The following is a 22176-nucleotide window of genomic DNA, read 5'->3' as shown; positions in this document are numbered from 1 at the left end:
CATAAAGAGATACACACAAAATAGTTGTCATAGGTTACAACCAAATCGTTGTTAGTCTTTAGAAGTGACTTAAAAAGTATCCTTCAGTGCTTAAGAAAAGTTTACTGGGAATAAAGGACCATTTCTAAAATTTTCTCATCTCAAATTTCATTTCCTTTATGAAGCCTCTTCTGATGTCCTTGGAAAGATGTCACCCCTCCCATTATTTGCATACATACTGCTGCCTCTGGGCATACGTAACACTTGATCACACTTACCTGTTTGTCTTTAACACCTCTCCACAGAGCACCATGATCCCTTGAGGTCGAGAATCATGTCATCTTTGTGTAGTTGGTACGTGGCACAGGGCTAAGCTTAGAGGAGACCGTTTTTTCAGTATTAGCTTTAATCCTGACTTGCCGTCTAAGGGAATGTTTCAGTGAGAAACCAAATGTGAAAATAATTAGGCTTAGTTTTTGAAATTGCCAATTCATGTAAATTATACTAAGAATATTCCATCATGTTGGAAAGTGTGTGTGTGTGTGTGTGTGTGTGTGTGTGTGTGTGTGTGTGTGTGTGTCCCTGCTCATAGTAACCCTTGTTTTGTAAGAAATTCTCCCCTACTTGAAGATGAGGAAACTGAGGCTCAGAGAAATTAAATTATCCAAAGTGACAGCGCTATTAAGCAGTGGCCCTAGAACACAAAGCTGGATGTCGATTAGTCTTGTACTTGTACAACCCCAGTAAAGCACCGCGTGGTCACATCTTACGTGTAGTTGGGAAACTTTGCCATGTTTAAGGCAGGTGGAAAGAGACGTCGACCCAGAGGTGTGCGTGCCGAGGGTTCATCTAGACCCCACTTGAGCAGCGCCTCTGATGTTGAGAACAGCGAGATTCGGAGGAGAAACCGGTCTGCGATACTCGGGTCGCTGCGAAGCTAGGGTGGGCCCTCAGAGATGGCTCGTGGAGGCCGAGGGGCCAGGCCTTCAGACGCCCGTGTGTCCCAGCCGCTGCACGCAGGCGGTCCCCAGGAAGGGGCTGTGGTGTGCGCAAGCCAGCTTCCCTTGACTGCGAACAGGTTAGAAGTGAGAACCGGCTGGGAGCAGCTCAGGGGCCAAGTGCCCCGGTCCCGAAGGGGAAGCGTGGACAGCACGTCACCATGTCCACTCTGAGCACGTGTGAGCCCTGGTCAGACCCTGCTGCTCCCGTGTCGCAGAGCATGTTGGACCTCCCTGGACTGTCCACTGAATTGCATAGTGAGTCTAAAACCGCTATAAAAAATAGTCCCTTTGTTAAGAATTTTAAGTGTAGGTGTGCTTAATCAGAGTTTAAGGACCGCCGCGCTGATCTGGGTGCCATCAGCCTGGTCTGTGGAATGCCCCACCCCCGTTTAGCTGCCGTGCATCAGTCGTCACTTCCGCTGCCTGTCACTCCCGTGAAGGACTGTCCTCCCACGGTCCTTGCCTGGGTCGGTCCAGCTCTCCCTTGCCCACTCGTAAACCTAGGCTGCCGGGCGTCTGCATGTCGGCACCACGCCGTGCCGTGGCCTTTCACCCACATCACATGGGCATCATAATTGTGCTGTAGCCTTTTGGGGACCCCAGACCCCTTTTCTCCCAGCGCCTTTCTCTGGCTGCTCTCAGGGTTCCTTCTGACTTCCCGCCGACTGAATACGCTACGCCTCGGTGTGGGGTTTTCGGTGTTACCTTGTTCGGTGTTCTCCAGGCTTCCTGGATCTGTGGTTCCGTGTCTGTCGCAGATTTGGGGGAAGCCGATTATTATTTCAAATATTTCCTCTGTTCTTTCTCTCCTTTTCCATGGCACGTACATTGCACTTTTTGGCGATCGTCCCACAGCCCTTGGATGCTCCGTTTCCTCTTTCCTGTGGTTTCCCTCTTCGCGTTCCTGCTTTAGAAGTTTCTGCTGCTACGTCTTCAAGCTCACTCATTCTTTCCTCCACTGTTCCCAGCCAGAGGCCAATCTAAATCTGCCACTGAGCCACGGCAGTGCACTTTTGACTTGTTACATGCTCTAGACGTTGTGTGTTTGTGTGTGTGTCTCACCGTTTTGGTGAGACGTCGTCCTCATAATCTCCTATAGTTCTTCGTACGTATTTATAACCGCTGATTTAAAGTCTCTGCCTACCGAGTCAAACATACAGGGTTCCTTGGGAGCGAGTTCTATTCACTTTTTCCTTCGTATGACCCATACTTTCCTGTTTGTGTGTGTCGTAATTTCTTGTTGAAAGCTGGACATTTTAAACAACATGTTAAGCCTGGAAATTGCTCTCCTGGGTTTGTTGTTGCTGCCGCTGTTCGTTTAGTGACTTCGCTGTGCTGATACTCTACAGTCCGTGTGTGTAGCCACTGAAGTCTCTACTCAGCGACGACCGAAGAAAGGTTTCCTTAAGTGAGAGATTAGGGCCGATTTGGGTCTTTTGTCTAAAAACAGGGCTGCACGAGTGTGGCCTTCTAGAGCCCCAGGAATATGTGAGAGCTTCTGAGCCCCCCTCAGAACATCTGACTCGCATTTTTCCTTTTACGATCTGGTCCACCTCTCATTAGCCCAAGCCGATGGCACAGCCTCAGGCAGCTTCAATATAAACCACGACTGATGCTCGTTTTTAGCAAACGTCCAGGTTGGCAGGGCTGTTCACACTGAGCGAGCTCCGTCTGCGGAAGAACACACCGAGAATAGAGCTGGCCCGGAGCTGCCCGACAGGTCAAATACGACAGCTCTCTGGGGAGAACTGCGTAAAATAGTCACCCTTATGTAGCAGACAATATTAGACCTTAGAAATACCCAACAAAATTAATACCCTATAAATTCAACTACCAGCGCGTTTAAAGTATTAAGAATTTTCTTCCATTCTTTTGAATAGATAACACAGGTTATCTATTTATGGAAATTTTCTCTACATGACTGCCATCTATGTAAGAATTTTATGTGAGATGGTTTTACTTGATTTTTAATAGATTTGCCTAAAACTTCAAATGATTCACTTCAAATGATTCGAGCTTAACTATTGTTCTTTTCTTGCAGCCCTTTGGAGTGAATCAGCCTGGACCTTACATCATGTACACAACTGTCGATGCGAATGGCTATCTGAAGAATGGTTCAGGTAAGACCAGCTACAGCGTTCACACGCCTAAAACACCTTGAATCGGCGTATGGTGAGGTCAGCGAGACAGCAAAAATTACCATGTTTTCACATCCTTTATAATACCTTCACTTTTTCTCTTATGGTCTTTCTGTAGACTTACATCAGTAGAGTACAGAAAGTCCTCATGACAAATATATTAACATTAATTTTTTTATATATCCCTATCGTGGTGCAGCTTTATCTTTCCTCAGTCACCATTATCCTTATCTTTCAGTTGAAGTAACAGAGAGACTGGGAGAAATTACTTGACTTATCTTGATCAACGTGTGAAGTGGAAATTAATTAGCAAAGCTCATCTTAGAAGAAGGAAAAATTAGGAAGCCAATCTACGACTTAAATAATCCTACTTTTTTCATATGTAGACTAGAAGCGGGATTCTTACATAGGGGTTGTTCTGATATATTATTATAAAGAAAAATCTAGTTATACATTTGAATACATAATAAAGAGAAATACAATCAAGACAAAAAGGAAATAGGACTAAGCAAGGGATGTCTGCTTTTGAAAGACGGATAGCTGACTGAGATGAGGTCCAATCACAGCAAGTATAACTGTGATCAATTCTCTGAGTAAGAAAAGGAACCCTAACATATTAATATGTTAATATTTGAGACTTTTAGAGCCCTAACCATGAAGAAGTATAAACAAAGTTGCGTTACTCCTCCATATTTATGGACCCCAAAATAAGGAGGCACTCATAGAACTCATATATGGCCATTCTCATTTTATATAATGGCCTAACATAAATCAAATATAGCAGAGTGAATTTCCTTTTTTAGCTCATGGTACACATTTGAGAAACACTCGATCATACTTCTGCTTTAAAACATCCCATAAAACCAGAGCTGTTTTAAAAATTTAAGGAGGAATTGACAATTATAGTCAAATACTTTAATATATCACTGTTAGTCAAGGAAACTTAGAATAAATAAGGATATAGACACTTTGAACAAACTTCTTCATATTTTAAGTCAGATACAGATAAACGATACAAAAGAGATTGCAGGACTCGCCGATGTTATCTTTCATCAGTTAAAAATCCTTTTAGATTTTGAAGATGCAGATGATTTCAGTGCTTGGTGAGATAGTCCAGTTACTTATTTCATTTCGTGAAGCGAGTGTAACAGGCAAAGCCAGGATGCCCAAAAACCGAAAGCCCAGCTCACTGAAGAATTATCAACGAAAGGTACTAAAATACTAACAATTTAAATTTACCCGTATTTTGAAAGACTTGCTTACTTAACACTTTCAAGTAGGTGGTCATCTCAGGAATGCACTCATGGTTTAAAATGGGGAAAATCTCTTTATTATCATGAACAATAGATCAGTTTTTTAAAGAACTATCTTCCTCTTTTTTTTTTTATGTAACGATATATTGTATAAATCTTCCCATGTCTGTTTATCTGGCTAGTCTTAATTTATTTGGGGATCGTTTCGTATGTTTATACAATAACTATTCTAGATAATTCTCCACTTATTTTTTTCATTATAATACAACAGTACAGCAGTAAAGGTCTATGTGCATATATTCTTGTGCAGTTAAATGAATAATTCTCACTTCATAGAAAAAAATCAGGAAGAATATTCACCAGATTGTTAATGTTTACCCAGGGGAGCAAGATTTCAGGAGATCACTTCTGACTTGGTACATTTCTATAAATATTTACTACTTATAATCCTTCTAAATTTAATGTTTTAAAAAAAGATAAATTTTTTAGCAACTCAAAACCCATCAAAAATATTACTTTTAAAATTAGATGTAGAAAATACTTTTTAATTCTGATCGTTGATTCATGCAAACATTATATATTGAACCTCTACTATAAACCAGGTATTACACCTACATGCTAAAAACCCATTCAGTAATATTCACCACCCAGTGCTGTTTTTTAAGTGAATGGAAGAATATTTCCTTAGCGTGATTTCTTTTTAATCTACTCCCAAACAATAATGGAACATTGGGTTTATCCTTGCTAAATTAAATATTTCTTCCCTGTATCAGGAAGTAATTCGTAAGCATAAAAGCAAAGGAGAGAGAAAATATCTGCAGAAAAGATAACTGAGTCAAATGCCTAAATCACATGAAGGCTCAGATTTTCATGGCAAAAAATCACGAACAAAAATAAAAGGCAAGAGCAAACTGGGAAAATCTAAATGTCCCACAATAGAGAAATAATTAATGAATTATGCCATTTTGTAATCATTTCCGTCCTACAAAATATTTGTAAATCGTTTTTGATAAGATGAACAGACGTTCATGGTATAACATGTGGGAGGGAGGCACAGCTGCACGTATGATCCAGACTGTGCGTACGTGTTTTCAGGTGTACCTATGTCTAAGGAAAACATAAAAAAACAAATGACATATAGAAATGTTACCATGATTATCTCTTGGTTGTGGGATTTTATTTATATACTTTTTTGCATTTTAGTTCCTACGTTGGTCATATACGCCTTTAGTTTAAGAACTATATTAGTAATTAACAATAAAAATTTGGAAAATATTTTAAACATATGCTGTATTCCATGCACAAATATATGTTTTAAACAGTAGAGTGACACTTAATGTAATTGATTTAGGAAGTACCGTCACGAAAACCTGCCCAAATGTTAAAGGACGAATATTCTGAGTTTAAATAGTAAGCACATTAAAGTCTAAAGAAATCCTACTTGGTTAAGCCATGCGGTCCGGCCCGGCCAGCCCCCCAGGAGACAGCTCCCACTGTCTCAGGCAGCAACGACCACACACGTGACCTCAGAAGCTGCAACGCTGGTTTTCTTAGCAGCGGAGGGTCATGAAATTAATCCAGTGGCATATAAGGGTATTTTACTTAATAGTATCAAAGAGAAAAACAGAAGTTATCGGAATACAACACAGACAGTAACAGTAAATGTCGCTTCATGAAAGTTTTCAGGCGGGAGGGATTGTGCTAACTGGGCGATGACATAAGATGTAGTTTTTTTGGTCAGCTGTGGTCAAAAAAGTTTGAAAGTGACTGCCAGAGACAATGACATGCCTTAGTGTTATTCAAAAAAGGCCTGTCCTAATTATCCTTCGCTTCTGGGTGGATCTTATCATTGTGAGCAGGAACTCTTGGGGTCTTACGCCACTTCCTAGCGAAGCCCGAAACAGCCAGGTGTTAGTAGAGAGTCACATCACGGAGAGTCATTGATTTCTGAAATAATTAATAGTCCCTGGGAGAGATCAAAAAAACAGTGATTTCCCTCGAGTCCTCTAAGGTACTGTTTGTTAACATGTCTGAGAAAAACAAGTGACCCGTCCCTTCCATGCACCCTCCAGCACGGGCCTCCATTATGAGCAGTCACAATGTGTGGCAGCTGACAGCACAGCATGTCACAGGGGGCGGAAGCGTTTGGGTTATGGTATGACACATCCAATTATTGAGGAAAATGATTTGTGGTAACAGCATTTCTATAATTTTAAGTATAACTTCTCAGAGTTCTCCATTTTAATCAATAATTGTCCATTACACCCTCCAACGTCAAACATTTTATTCTTTATGTTCATTTCTCACATACGCATTTTCTAAAATTACCTTCAAAGTACAGCCATGTCCCATTTAGCCACATGTATTTATCCATAAAAGAATTTTTTAGTTCTGAATCAATTTAACTGCCCATCACATTTTAAATTGGCATACTCATAGTTCACCCAAAAATTTTAGCCTGAGTAATGATTAATCAGGCGTACTTTTGTGTCAAAAATCATAAATTGATAACAAAAGAAAATGAAAAGAGTTCTTATGCCCTTCTGGAATGTCCTTGACATTCTCTTTCTCTGAAAGAATGCATTCTTACAAGAGGAATCATTCCTTTAAGCTCACATCAACTAAAGATCTGACAGGACCAGCCAAGTCAACAGATATGGGGGCGGAGGGCTAGCTAGTGCTGGTGATGTTTCCTCACTGAAATGAAAGAGAGAAAGGGAGGGAAGACGGGCAGTGAGTAGCTCTGAGCAGTAACCGATCTGTCCTCTTGATATAATTACAAAAATTGAATGATTGAATGAATGAATGAATTACAAGAAATACAGAAAGTCTGAGCAACTATGAGAAAGTTGGCAGATTATTCAGCTGTTCAGCAATTAGGAATCCCATCTGCACAGATGCAAATGAGTCAGTCATATTCCTGAAAATCAAAAGAAGAAAATTAGAAATTGTAGAGCCAACAACAAAAACAAAAGATCTGCTTCACGAGGTTCTATTTACAAGCTGGTTTCTAATATAACGTTGCAGTCAACGTAGACCCTGATACCGAAGGAAACACTGCTACGCAGCAGCTTTGGGGATCTGAGAGGAAGAACCCGGTTGGTTTATTCCGTGGTCTTTGCTAGCAAATGTGTTGTCATCCCACAGTCGTTATAAATAATTCAACAGGCCCCGTCTACAGTGCGAGTATATTTGGTACAAAGGAATTTCATTAAAACCTCGTGCATCACTCAGCGACACCATTGATGTGTCCCTTTCCATTCCCTTCGTCTTACTTCAGGACTTAACTATTTTCAGTCCCCAGGTTGTCCCCTAACTCCAGTTCCGTACCGCACAAACCGCAGAAAGCTGTGTGCTCCAGCAAAGATCGAAAATCACAGATACGTCGCGCGGACCGTGCCTTTAACGCGGGAAGCGTTCCGTACACACCGAACGTATGCAAATGAAACACATTTCTTAAGACGGTTTTCTCATGCATGCACAAATAAAACATTGCCACAGCAAGGGATCGTTTGATGTAAGTTGAGTCTAAAATTGAAATAGAATAGTATTTGGAAAAAACAAAAAAACAAAAAACTAGATTCTGCATCTCCTTGATTAATTTTTCACTACTCCCTATTAAATTCATGAGAATACAGTTTCAGATGAAGTCAAATAAGTCAATTTAAAGAGGAGAGGTACTGACTTAATTACAAATTATATTTTTAGCAACTTATTCTTAGGTATCTGCTGTTTCAGGCTAGCTCTACCCCGAAGTAAATTCTAAACTTTTCTTCTCACATGCGTTTTTTTCCATTATTAATCTGGACTTTCTCGACCAGGAGAACAAGAAAAATAGGGTCCACGAAAAGCAAACGTATGGAATAGACCCATAATTAAGATTGTGCCGACTCAACGTGACGCCTCACAGCTCCCCACTCTGCTCCCACAAAGCCCTAAATGTGGGGAGATGAGAAAAATACTGACCCACGATAGAAACTAGAATTTGTCCACATGGAAAACACCTAGGAAAAATATGTGCTATTTTATTGTCAAGCACGTTGCAAGCATAAAAGTCTTTTCTTATTCTGTTCACATGAACTAGAGTTTTCTCATTAGCCATATTTTTTAAGATCGAAATAAAATGGCTTCGACTGGAAGGCAGATTACTAATATATAAATGATAACTCAGTTTCTGTTGGTTTTTAGCATAATGTCTGCGACTGTGGTGTAGCAGTTTACATAATAGATAGAACTGTATCGTAAAATCCATGTCTTATCCACAGTGGAAGAAGCGCCAAATTCTTAAAACCCAACAGTGCCCAGGAGGCAAAACGTCACCATCCCCAAGCCAGAAGCATTAAAAGATCACTGAGAACCTTGCATCCTTTGTCAGCTCTGTGCATGTTCTTATTCTCTTAGGTGCACCGAGAAAATAATTCCAGGGTCCTACACAGATGTCGCCATCGGTTTCATTTACTCGCTCTCGTATTTTCGCATAGTTTGGCAAATGGCCTGGAACTTACTATAGTCATTCTTCTTTACACAAAATACTTGTTATTTTTAAATTTACTCACTAACCATTATAATATATTTTATGTAATTATGTGTATTCGCAAGAAATGGTAATTGAGACTGTAAATCCTACTTAATTTATTTCAGGATCTTATGTTTTTAAAAATCAATAAGCCATCTAAAATAGGTCTGGTCACCTGTTTCTTGCCAAAATTCTCAAAAAAATAACTAGCAAACCGAATTCGACACTACCTTGAAAGGATTATACACGTGATTAAGTGGGAGTTATACCAGGGATGTGAGTGCGGTTCGGCATCCACTAAATAATTAACGCGATTCCTCACATCTACAAGACCAGAGATAAGATCAGGGTCATCTCAATAGCTGCAGAAAAAGTATTTGACAAAATTCAATATCTGTTTATGGTAAAACTCTCAACAAAGTGGGTGTAAAGGAACTTACATCAACTTGATAAAGGCAATATGTGACAAGCCCACAGCTGACATTGAAAGCGTTTTCTCTAAGATCAGGATCAAGACAAGGATGCCACTCTCACCACTGTTATTCAGGCTAGTACTCGAAGTTGCCACAGCAATCAGACAAGAAAAAGAAGGAAAAGGCATCCAAATTGGAAAGGAAGACGTAAAGCTCACTATTTGTAAAGCAGAGAGAGAGGAGATGGGTGGGTGAGTGGGTGGGTAGGTAGATTGGATAGATGGATAGATGGATAGATGGATGATAGATAGCTGACTGATAGAGATAGATAGATCAGATCTCCTTTTAACAAGTACTGTGTTGGGGACATCCAGCTTCTAGTCTAACATGTAAAGGACATGGAAGTCACACTCCCATCCTCTGTCAGGTGAGGGGGGAAATGAACATTATTAAATACTCCCACGGTTACTGTTCTCCTTAAGCTTGCCCTCCAGTGAAGTGACTTTACCCAACCCTCACCGACTTGGGTTTTACCGGAGCCTAACTGAGGCGAGGGACGTGAATACGCAACTCGGCCCCTCGAGTCTTCCTGTCTCACCTGTGCAGATGGACGGGGGTGGAGGGGAGGCACCTGAGAAGCACCTGTGAAGGTCACAGCCCAGGGTCACAGGCTCAATGAAAGACTGAGACCTAACAGGGCTATAGAACAGTGGTCCTGACCTTTCTGGCACCAGGGACTGGTGCTCCTGTGAGAATCGAAGGCCCGATGACCTGAGGCGGAGCTGAGGCGGTGATGCCGGCGCTGGGGGGCGGCTGCAGACACAGATGGATCTTGGCTCGCTCTCTCACCCGCCGCTCCCCTCCTGCTGTGCGGCCCGGTTCCTAACAGGCCAGGGACCGGTACCAGTCCTCGGCACAGGGTTTGGAGACCCTGCTGTAGAACACTCACCGTCTGGCCACCACATCATTCTGGCTCCTATATAACAAAGGAGGTTACAACTGAGCAAGGCTCAAGCTCTATCTTAAAAGGAGTTTCCAAGGAAACCCAAAGAGGAGAGACAAAAGCAAGGACATGAGAGTTTCAGCCTGTGGCGGCACCTGCAGCCGCAGTGACCAGTGAACGCGGCCTGACCCTCCGCCGGACACGTAACAGCTCACGCCAAAGGCCTGTTTGCCGTGGCTCCCTTTGCTCATCGACATTACGCCCAGCTTCTAACAAAAACTTACGAGGCATGCTGAAGGGGGGTGGGGACACAAAACACAGTTTGAACAGACAAAGCAGACGTCAGAAGCAGACTCGGTTATGATGAGCGGTTTTGGAATTATAGGCCTGGAATTTGAAAAAGTCGATTAGCGCCCTGACAGCTCAGAGGGGGACGGGGGGGCCAGAAACGGGCAACGGCTGTGGAAACAGGGCACCTCCAGCTCCATGGTGTCAGCAGAGACTCCCCAGAACAGAGCGACAGGGAAAGGCGTGCAGAGCGCAGCTGACCTCAATGACCACCGAGGGGCGAGTCGCCGTAGGACGGTCCCCGTGACTCCCACAGGAACCGCCGTGGCCTAGGCGCAGCCTGCTGAGCTCCCAGCCTGGGACCTGCCCCGAATGCCCAGAACCAGCCCTGTCTTGTCTCCTTGGGGACAGAGGACCAGCAGAAGGGCAGCCGCCCAGCTTCCCAGCCCACCTGGCCCAGATGCCTGGTGGCACCGGGGAGACCTCCCAGCAAGGCCATAGGACCACGATGACTGAGATGGCCATATGAGCCACCACACTTCGGCTTAGTTTGTTATACAACAGTAAGTAATTGCTGAAAGGGACATGTCTGCTTTAAGAGCCAAATGTGAAAGAATTCACAGAGACGGACCTGTCAGCGTTAACCAAACTGTGCCGAGGGGCTGCAGAGCCAGTGCGACAGGAAATGCACAGAAGCACCCAGAAGCAGAAGGCGAGGAGGGGGAAGCGTGTAAGAACACACCTGTCACGCCTGTCCACGGTCCCGCCTTCTGCCACGCCCCCCGGGAAGAGGGTGCACGCCAAGGAAGTGACCTTGGTCACTACGAGTTACCAGGTGTTTCCGCGCTTTACGTGATGGCCTCTAGGTCTCTCCCACTAAAAGGCGACAGCTGCCTGGTCTCGGGGACGTTTATTTTAACATCACGTTTTTGTACAAATAACCCGCTTTACAGTCGGGGACTGAAAAAGCCTGTCGCCTTTGGTTTGTGACCTGGCCGCGCATCTCTCATCCGCCTCCAGACCAGCAGTGTGAGTTCCTAGCGCTTCCAGTCGCTCTAAAACACGAGCTTTAGCAAACGCAGGCGTCCAGCGCGGAAAATAAACGCGCCGACGCCTGAGCCAGGCTGACCCTCCTGACGTTCTCCACTCTCTCTGGGAACCAGTTTATTTTTTTAATCCGGAGAGTGACAACTGAAACATAATTGCATGTACCCTCCGGAACATTTCTCTCCCTGCTGCAGCTCGCGGAGGAGCACTGGCCATTAAATTAGACTCCACAGGCGGTGACACCCAGCGCGACTGGCTTTATAGGACAGTGAGGATCTGTCTTATTGTTTCCATTGGTTATTTTTTTACATGCACCGCCAGTGGCTTTTGTCATTCCTTCATCAGATGCTTCTGGACATTAAGCCATAGAAAAGCAGTTATCAAAATCGACTACTCGGTTGCCACGTGAACCGTTAATTCCACTCCAAGGCTTTTCCCCAGACAATCGCAACTATGTCGCACAAAACTTGTGCGTGAATGTCCACAGCAGCATCATTCATGACAGCTACGAAGTGTAAACAAACCAAATGTCCACCAGCTGACAGATGGATAAACAAACCGCCACACGTCAGCACAGTGGAGGGTCATCCAGGCACAGACGCCGGAAGCATGCTATGACGTGGACGTGCCCTGTAGAACATTCTGAGGGAAAGAAGCAGACACACGGTCCGCATGTTACACAATCTCGTCTGTATCAAACGTCTAGACTCGGCAGGCCCGTCGCAGCTGCAGGGAACGGGCGTGGGAGGCTGCCAGGGATTGTGGGGAGGAAGCAACGGAATGGGCAGGGGGATCTTTTCGGGGTGACGAAGATGTTCTGGAGTTAGTGGTGACAGCTGAGCTACTCTGTGACTATACTGAAAATCACCGACTTGTACACTTCAAAGTGGCGGACTTTGTGGCATGTCAATCATATATCCATTTAACAGAAAAGAGAACAAAACTACCCACAGTCTAAATTATCAGCTGGGAAGCAGGCTGACAGATAAAGCTTGAACTAGGGTCCCAAGCTCCTGATTTGTTCCAAGAGAGAAATTGGAAAACCTTCCATGAAAAATTATTGTTACGCTATTTTTTCAGGAATTACTATCAAGTTGAAATTCAGCCGAAGGAGAAAAAATATGAGAAACGATCGATGATATAATAATCAAAATAACAACCGAATTTGTATTGGGCTCTGCAGTTTTCAGGGCACTTACATCCGTTAAAACTTAAGCATCGCCCTGGTCGCCTCACCGTATCTGTGCAGTAGGTGGTACTGTAATTCTCACTTTATAGGCGAAGAAACATTCAAGTTATGTGTTTCTGTTGTGCGTTTAAGCGTCTCCAGGTCAAGGTTTGTCTCTCTCTCATCTCTGTGTAAAAGGCACACAGCGTGCATTCGACAAAGGTGTAGGTGGATGAGCAGGCAATAAATTAAGGCTTGGGGAGGTCAAAGGACTTTCTAACGATCAGGCACAGCAGCGTCAGAAGACTGTCTTTGGCACTCAAACCCTGTGTGTTTTTTTCCTAACACCACATTACGAATCTCCTGCGTAGGGACCACATTTAGTCAAGTTCCAGTCTTTAAGCCGATGCCTAGTGGCTGTCTCCCACGGCAGCCACTGACGTGGCACGTTATAGGACCTCAAGGAAAACCTACATTAAAAAACCGTACAAACTATACTTTGCTGTTTATTACAAACCTTCAGGTTAGTACAGCAGACACTTACCAGGTGTCAGGTGTCAGCCCCTCCTCCGTGCCCCAGCAGTGGGCATAAAAATGAACACGACACCAGGCTGGAAGCACCCAGGCACCTTGTCATGGAGCCGTTCTAGGGTAATGGCGTCCCCCGCGTGCCTCCTCGATGTGTCCTTGCTGGGTGCCCAGAATCTGAGCTCACATCCGGTCAGAAGACTCCAGAGGAGTAACAGTCAGATGTCAGCAGATTCCTTGATGCTCCATCATAAGCCGCCATCAACCGCCAGGAAAAGAGGCCGACCGTTGTTTTAAGACGTTTTCCCGAAACAGCCACAGTCCTACTTTCTGAAATCCAGGAAGTGCTCACGAAGTCCCCAGACACTGTTCCCTTGGGATGATACAGGGTCTGCCAGCTGGACCCACATCCTAGGCGCCTCGTAGCACCTCGCCCCTTTCAAGGTGTCGGCCACGTCCTCCACGTGGATTATGTCTTTCTACCACGACCGCCGATTTCTGAGTTTTCAGCTGATTACTAAGTAGTGCTATAAAAACCAGGAATATTTATATAGCGACATTAACACACGTTTTAGGCTTATAATTTGGTCGCAGATTGATTAAAATGTTCCTCCAGTCAGCAGAGTGCCTGATACACCGCAGGTGCTCATACCTGTAGAATAAAGCGAATTAATCACAGACGTAGTAAATGATCAGTGAGATGCCGCTGACCCTGGAGACGAGATTTTCCCAGGGTCCCAGCAAAATCATACGCCTCAGCGCGCAGGCCGGTGGAAAGCGCTCACCATCAAGCAGACAGCAAGTGCTTCGTTTCTTTTTCTGTGTGGGTGGCCATCCATTTAATTATAAAATCAGTGCATTTTAAACAGGAAAAATAAGATAAGCAGCTAGTATTTTAAATGTCAAGACTATAGCCTGAAAAGTATCCAAATTTAAAAATTAAATACCAATATTTTTATTATTCTCAGTCAAAATTTCTTTTGGCTTTTCCTCACCTTCAGAATCTATTTTGCCCTCCCCCTCCACCCCCCAGTTCTGAATTCTGGTGTCAGATGACAATGTGCTGCTGAGAAGCACAGGTAAATGCAGCCTGTTGGCAAGGAACAGTCTTTCTGCAGTGACTGTCTTCGATATGTAGGAATTCACTGTCTCTCTCTATAGCTGGCTAAATGCTTCAGCAATGAATTTAAATGTTAAAAAAAAATCAGTTAGTACATTTTATAATTTCTTCAGTTACTGTTCGATCTTAGTTGATAATTTATTGTTTAAAAAGTGGTCACGGGTATGTTACTGGAAATCATCCTACAATAACAGCTAAGATATTCTAGATTATCCAGAATATTCAGGGCATCGGCGTCTCAGATCAAATCAAATGATTTTTGACAAGATGCCACTAAGGTCACCTTAGATATTTTTAAATTAATTCCCACATAATTAGAATACAGATGTGTAGGATCTGACTCACGGATTCTTTTCTATAAAGTCGGCAGGCAAGTCGCTTGAAACTTTGAATACTTTTTTTTATTTAAAACTATCAGGGAAAGGATTGTATTACAGAGTGGACCATAAACACCAATTTAATTGGTAGACACTTCTGGCTAGAATATCTGATTGATAAACATTAACGAAGAGCCCTGTCATAGTAGATGACACAAATGATTACCCCAGGCTGGCATTTACTTACAAGGGACCGTGATCACTGGTATAGCTACGAAGATTTTATTCACTGGATCAGAAACTTTGTTAGCGATTAAAATAGACTAGCAGCAAAGGAAAGCAAGTGATAATGTATTTCACATTTTTTAATTTTATTATTTATCAAAACCTTTTCAATCTACTGATTTTAATAGAGTCCTGATCATTCCTGATAGCTTTGAGAAAAACAGAACATCAATACCTGGAACAGTCTCTCTCATTTGCCCTGCCAGGAAGAGAGAGTATCAGCCACCTAATGAGCTGATAAGACTGATTAAGGGACCATCTCTCACTTCAGTGGGAAGAGTCAAGGCAGACGTGGCAGGATGTCAGAAGCACGATCCCCTTAGGCGGCTGGGCAGGTGGAAGCAGCCGCTGAAGAGTATGTTCCAGTCGGTGGGAGGAGACACTGCTGGCCGAGTCACCTCCATATCTCATAGCCCCCGTCGGAGAACCAGTTACCACCGAATCCGATTTTTCAGATCTGTTTCTTTCGAAGGCTTGCCTTCACTTTTCTTACGCTCTACCATCCGTGTCGTTCCCATTCTCCAAATTAAAACGCTCCTCACAGAGAAACAAACACTGTCCTTTACCTCACATTCTCCTATTGTTTTCTTATAGGAAAATATGGTGGGAACTGCTCACACCGCATGGAGCAAAACATCGTGGTGTTTCTCTAGCCCCCCTCCCCCTCAAGTGGAGAATAGGCCTAAAATTTTCACTCTGCCAGGTACAGTCCCTTTAACTATGTGGAATGAGCTGAGGCCCCGAGCCGATGCCAGTGTAGGTCAGGGACTGGCCCATGGCCAGAGCACTGTCTTTCTAAGCGTATCTTGCATGGATGTAATTGGATTAAAGATAGAAGATCAACAGCATAAACCAGCCTCATCTCCCAGGGGAACTGCTTAAGTAGCTCAAGCTTCAGATGTAGAATGGGGACATCACCAAGATACGCTCGGTGGGCCCTGTGGCCTGGCTTTACAAAAATCCCCAAATAGCCTTGTTAACCGGAACAACTACATATAAAAGATCATTTCCTCGGACCCCACAAATACAGAGATCTAAACAGGAAAAGAAAGACACCACTAGCACCGAGGGCGTCATTCCGTGCCACCAGAAGCCCTTTTTATAAAGCAGCAAGACAGATGTCACACTTCCTTTTTTAACTGAATAAGAGATCACAGGTGGGGATGAAGGTGTGGGATTTGGAATCAGGCTGCCAAAAGTAAACCCCCAGCTCCACCATTTAGTGGCCGTGTGTTTGGGGTCAAGTTGCTTCACCTCTTGATTCTTCTCATGCTAAGGCAGAGGCGACAGCAGCACCCGCCCACACACAATTACTGTTACCAGTAACTGAAATGACACCCAAGAAGCACTTGCTACAGGTGCCTGGCACGTCGCTCGCATTCGCTAGCCGTTAATTCTGCCACTGCTAGCGGAAGGTATTTGTGTAACTTCTGTGCCTTGCCCTCATCTGGTGTTCATCCCCAGTGTGGCTGACTCAGCCTGTGTGGCCTTGTCTCAGAGCTGTCAACGTGAGGACAGCAAATGCTTCTCGGAACAGCTTTCTCTCCCAAGGAGAGGCATGTTTTTCTCTAAAGTTACATAAAACACTGGTTGTTTGCATGTGTCCTTTTATCTCATTTTTATAGAGACGCTGGTTTTTCCTTAGCCGAGACAGCTGCAGACAGTACTGTTGGATGGGAATTCCTCGTGGCTTAAAGCCCTTCACGGAGAGAACACACATACACGTTCACACACGCACGCACACACATGTTCACACACACGTCCATACACACGTTCACACACAATTCCAATGATTTTTTTTTCTTCGACCAGTGAATTTCCCTTTTTGCTCTTCCTGCCTCCTATATCAGCATATATGTGTTATTTAAGTTTATTTTTGACAAATAGACATCCAAGCTAGTTATGATAGTTCCTAGCTAGTACTCTCAGACGGTGAAGTCGGCTTCAATATCTTACCTAAAAACAGTGCATGGGGATATCTACGGTGGTGTTAACCAGTCACAATTGCATGCAAGTACGTATTCTCTTAAAGAACAAGAATAGATCAACTTTAAAAACTTTTGTTTTATTACATAAATAATGTGTACTTGAACTATTCTTGGAAAGTCAGATGATACAGTCCTAAACAAAGACATTCAGGTGGTTGGATGTCTAATTGATATCACAAATGCCTTTTACGCATTTATGATAAGTTGTTCACAATTCTTACTTATACGATGCTTTCTCTTTAGGTAGACTTTCTCTATTGGTATCTATGTAGTATAAATTTATATGCATTTTTGAATTGGAATATGTTACAAGTCTCAGGTCTGATACATTTGGAGGCTAAAATTTCATTCATTCATTCATTGAACAAATCTGTTCTGAGTGCCTAACATATGCCAGGCCTGATCTAGGTTCTTAGAATATGGACGTGCATAAAACAGACCAAAATCTCAGCCCTCAAAGAGATTGCATTCTAGTAGAGAAAAGAGGCAATAAACATAATAAGTAAATTAGTTGATTCTATGTAGTTGCCATGAAGTGATAAGTACTTGAGGGGATAGATAAAGCAGGGTAGTAAGGGTAGAGAAGGAGTCATCTGTTTTATCTAAGGGGGTCAGAAGGGCCTCTCTGAGAAGGTGTCATTTGAACAAAGACTTGAAGGAGGTGAGGGAGTTAAACACATAGTTACCTTTTGGAGAATATTCCAGGCAGAGGAGAAAACCAAAGCAAAGGCCCTTCGTTATACGCATTCCTGGGATTTCCAAGAAAACAGTGAAGAGAATACTATGAACAACTGCACATCAGCAAATTAATGTAGATGAAGTGGATAAATTCCTAAACACACACACACACCCCGAAATTTCAAAAAGGAATAGAAAGTCTCCACAGACCTAGAACAAGAGATTGAATCAGTAGTCAAAAACCTTCCAACAAAGAAAAATCAAGGACCGGATGGTTTCACTGGTGAACTCTACAAACCATTTAAAGAAGAATTAATATCAGCCCCACTTACTCTTCCAAGAAATAGAAAAGGGAACCTTCCTAACCCATTCTGTGAGGCCAGCATTACCCATACCAAAGCCAAACGATGCCCCACAAAAAGACAAAAAACTACAGACCAGTACCTCTTACAAATAGACATAAAAATCCTCGACAAAATGCTAACAAACCAAATCTAATGGCACATCATTATACACTGAGCAAGTGGGATTTGTCCCAAGGTTCTTCGACGTCAGAAACTGAATCAGTGTCATAAATCACAGTAATCGAATGAAGGAAAAAAACATGACAAAATTCAACACCTTTTCATAATAAAAAACACTCAGCAAACTAGGAATAAAAGAGAACTTCTGTTATGTGATAAAGGACACTTATGAAAAACCCACAGCTAACATCATCCTTGATGGGGAGAGATCGGAAGCATTTCCCCCAAGATCAAGACGAAGACAAGGATGGCCACGTTCACTACCGCTATTCTAGTCTGACTAGAACTCCTAGACGCAGCGATTAGGCAAGAAAAAGAAACAGAGGCGTGCAAAGTGCACAAGAAGTAAAATTATTTACATTTGCAGATGACATGATTCTGTCTATACACCTCGATTTAAAAATGGGCAAGTACTAGACATTTCTCCAAAGAAGATAGACAAATGGCCAAACAATCACATAAGAACATGCTCAACATCACAAAAGGAAATGCCAGTCAAAAGCACAGAGTTACTACTTCGCAACTACCAGGACAGCTTTCATGAAAAAGTCAGAAGCAACGGTGTCAGTGAAGATGTGAAGAAACAACGCTCATACGTTGCTGGTGAAAATGTAGAATGGCTCAGCCACTGTGAAAAATGAAATGGCAATTCCTCAAAAAACTTACACACAAGATTACCATGTGACCCAGCGATTTCACTTCTGGGTATACACCCATATACCCAAAGGAATTGAAAGCAGGGTCTCAGATGGCATCTGTACATTCACGTTCGTGACAGCATTACTAATGATAGCCAGAGGGCACTAGCCGAAATGTCTGTCAGTGCATGAATGCATAGACAAATCAGCGTGGACACGTACATGGGATGTTATTCAGCCATCAAAAGGGATGAAGTACTGATACTTGCTACAAGTTATGAGCCTTGAAAACATGATGTTTTTAGTATGGGAATTATATCTCAATAAAAACAGTTTTCTGTGAAGTGTCATTAATATTAATAATCCAGACATTCGAAATTTTTATTCTCAAAGAATAAGTTCTAGCACCTAAATTTTTAACATTTTATCATTTTAATATTTGACGAGAGCCGTTTCCAAAGATATCTTTTCTTTCTTAATGAACTTAGCTGGACAGCTCAGCCAGTCGGCACATTTAGCCCTCCAGCTACCCTACAACGTACTTGGCTTGGGTCGAAGTGCCAACTTTCTTGACCATCTTTACGTTGGCATTCCCCGCCCATCTGGAGAGAAGGTGAGTAAAAATGTATTTTGTTTACAATTAATCTGTATTTTAATGTTGACTCTTCAGATATTTGAATTCAGTCATTTGTTATTCCCTTTTAAGAATTCAAACCTGATCGTAGTGACCTGTCTAAGCTTGTCCTACATAGAGCACTTCATTTGAAGATACCGTTTTCTGCCACCTGTCCCATAGACCTCGCGACTTCCGGTCCCTCCGTCCTGCTCTTTCTCCTGATCATTCTCACCGTCTACCATACCGTGTATTTTCTTTATTTTGCTTATCATCAGACTCCACCTCGCCTTTAATTTTAGGTCCAAGCAGCACTCGTACATAGCACTTTGAACAGTGACGACTATAGAAGAGTAGACAATAAATATGAGTCCGTGAGACAGAAATATAATCTTACCCTTTAAGATCAAAAAACTTTTGCCGACAGGGCACAGGGGCCCTATTTGGAGCTTAACATATGTAAATGGAGCTTAATCCATTCCCGGGATTTCTGTTTGCTTGTTTGTTTGTTTGTTTGTTTGTTCATTTATTTATTTAGAAGAACCGTGGTTTTAAAGTGTGCTGGATGGTAAATGTTCTTCATGCTTCTTGCAGTCTACACGGAAGCAGGAGTGGACCGCAATCATTCCCAATTCTCAGCTCATTGTCATTCCCTACCCTCACGACGTTCCGCGGAGGTAATGGCCTTGATTGAACTGAACTTGGTAAAAACAGTGTCAGCTCTGAATCACAGACAGTTACATCTGTTTAAAACTCCCTCTGGTCCTGCTGCGTTCCCGTGAGTGCCGTCACTTCATTTCCTTACGGCAGCTTAAATGACTAAACAAGTTTCCTGACACTTTCCATGAAGAACAAATTAGACCTGATTAGAAAGACAGCAGGTTGGCTAATTAGGGGGTTAAACATATTCTGCTTAAACCGATCTTCAGTTTACTAGCTAGAAATTCTAAAATTTCAGGACGCTGAATTTTTTAGTGAGCATGGATCTTTTTGACAAAAGCTTGGACCGGTGGCATGTGTCTCACAGGGGTTGGAGACAGGCAGGCCTAGGTTAGCAGCTCGGACTCACCGAGACTGGGGACCGGTCCTTTGTCTGCATCTGTAGACTGGGGGACAGTCTGCCTGATAGGGGTGGGGGCGAACTACGCTCCACTCGGTGCCCGGCATGAAGTTTCCAGCGAACTGAAGGTATTTTTATCCTTATTAGCAGAATATGTCCCTTTCATAATATAGCGTTTTCTCTAAATCCTTAGTTTATCTCTGTTTATTTTTCTTTAAATTACCAAATTGATTCCATCTTTTTAAAAAAGTAGGTGATGAAGGTATTCAGTAACGTTAAATTTCCTTGGGAAAAAATATGTCCAACACGTTCTTAAGGCTAGTCTGATAGCAATACGAAAAATAACCAAAGAGAAGCAATGTAATGTGTCTACGAATGTGTAACCACTGGGGTCCTGCTCGTCACGGTTCTCCTCAAAATACAGGCTGTATTGTTCATTATTAAATTTTTAGGTGTGATATATTCGGCGGTTTGCTAGAACCGTCATGCCACCTCATAGCTGACTGCATCACTGAGGTCACATTGAAATCAGCTAGGATGGGCGTATTTATACCACAAAAATTGCCAAGTGCCAATCAGTTTGCTTTTTTCCCTCAGACACCACTGGATGTATTTTGTGGTGGATTGAGGGGCTTGAAAACCAAACTACTTAAGAAAACAACTTTATTGTAGCATTGTCCTTGAAATAAGATAACATGTATAGAAATAGTCTGAATTCACATTTTCTTAAATGAGGCAGGACTGTTAAGCTTTCTCTACAGGAAATTCATAACCAAACCAGAAAATCTGCACCGTGAGTAGAAAACTATAAATTATGATACATCTCTATGGTACAATATCAAAAGATAATAAAAGGAAAATGCATGTACAGTATGTAAAATAATTTTTAAAAGATGGTATCTGTGCACGTTTATATATGTATAGATTACCTCCGGAAGGATATGCAAGAAACTGGTAAGAATGACTTCTAAGTAAGAAATTGAGGATTTGCCTTTCGTCTAATTTTTTTCTTACCAAAATTCCTATGCTCATGGGTATTTTTTAACCCGTTTAAAAAGTCGAACAACCCAAAAAAATCTCACAAAAGAACTGTTTTTTAAGTATAAGATACTGAGAAGAGCTAACCTCAACTAATTAACAGTATTTGTTGTCTCACTCTTGAATTTCTGGAAAATTCCGTGATAGCATTCTTCCATAATCTCCACATTTTTCACGTTTCTCTCGCTCTTTCTGAAGAAATGTTCTTTTCGAATTTATGTACATAATAACAACCAAATTGATTTTAGTTTGAGGTGTGTTTTGAGATTTATTGAGTAAAGACTACTTAGGGATCAATAAATTTTAATTATCCCAAAATAAATCAGAATGCTGTTCATCAGAATGCTCTTTTATTAAACTTTTAAAATGAAAATATATCCATTATATATTTTCAGGGAGAACAAAAAGTTATTCGTATAACCGCCTACACTGCTGCTGATGTAAACTCAGTTGTAGGCTCTTCAGGGTTTACAAGTGCTGAGTGCTGTGGCACGTGGACTATCATAGAAGAAAGAGCCAGTTCTATTTATGCTGAAGTCTGTGTATCGCCATTAACACTGACAGACTAGCCCTGCTCTGTAAGAAGTCTCAGCGTCACCGTAGTAATGTAGACCCTCCAACGTGGCACAGAAATGGTACAA

The 22176-nt window shown here is 42.5% G+C and overlaps 1 protein-coding gene across 1 annotated transcript in view; it reads left to right on the top strand.

Moving 5' to 3' along the window:
• The window catches only part of ITFG1 (integrin alpha FG-GAP repeat containing 1), a 123444-nt gene that overhangs the window by 95439 nt on the left and 5829 nt on the right, over nt 1-22176 (top strand). Inside the window, exons 13-15 of the mRNA XM_011373740.2 lie at nt 3022-3100; nt 19313-19437; nt 20032-20114. Of these exons, the coding sequence (XP_011372042.1) occupies nt 3022-3100; nt 19313-19437; nt 20032-20114 (287 nt within the window). The remainder of the gene's footprint in view (nt 1-3021; nt 3101-19312; nt 19438-20031; nt 20115-22176) is intronic.

The sequence above is a fragment of the Pteropus vampyrus genome, unplaced genomic scaffold (assembly GCF_000151845.1).
Source record: "Pteropus vampyrus isolate Shadow unplaced genomic scaffold, Pvam_2.0 Scaffold228, whole genome shotgun sequence".
NCBI classification, from domain to species: domain Eukaryota; kingdom Metazoa; phylum Chordata; class Mammalia; order Chiroptera; family Pteropodidae; genus Pteropus; species Pteropus vampyrus.
This window is presented reverse-complemented; position numbering and strand designations above follow the sequence as displayed.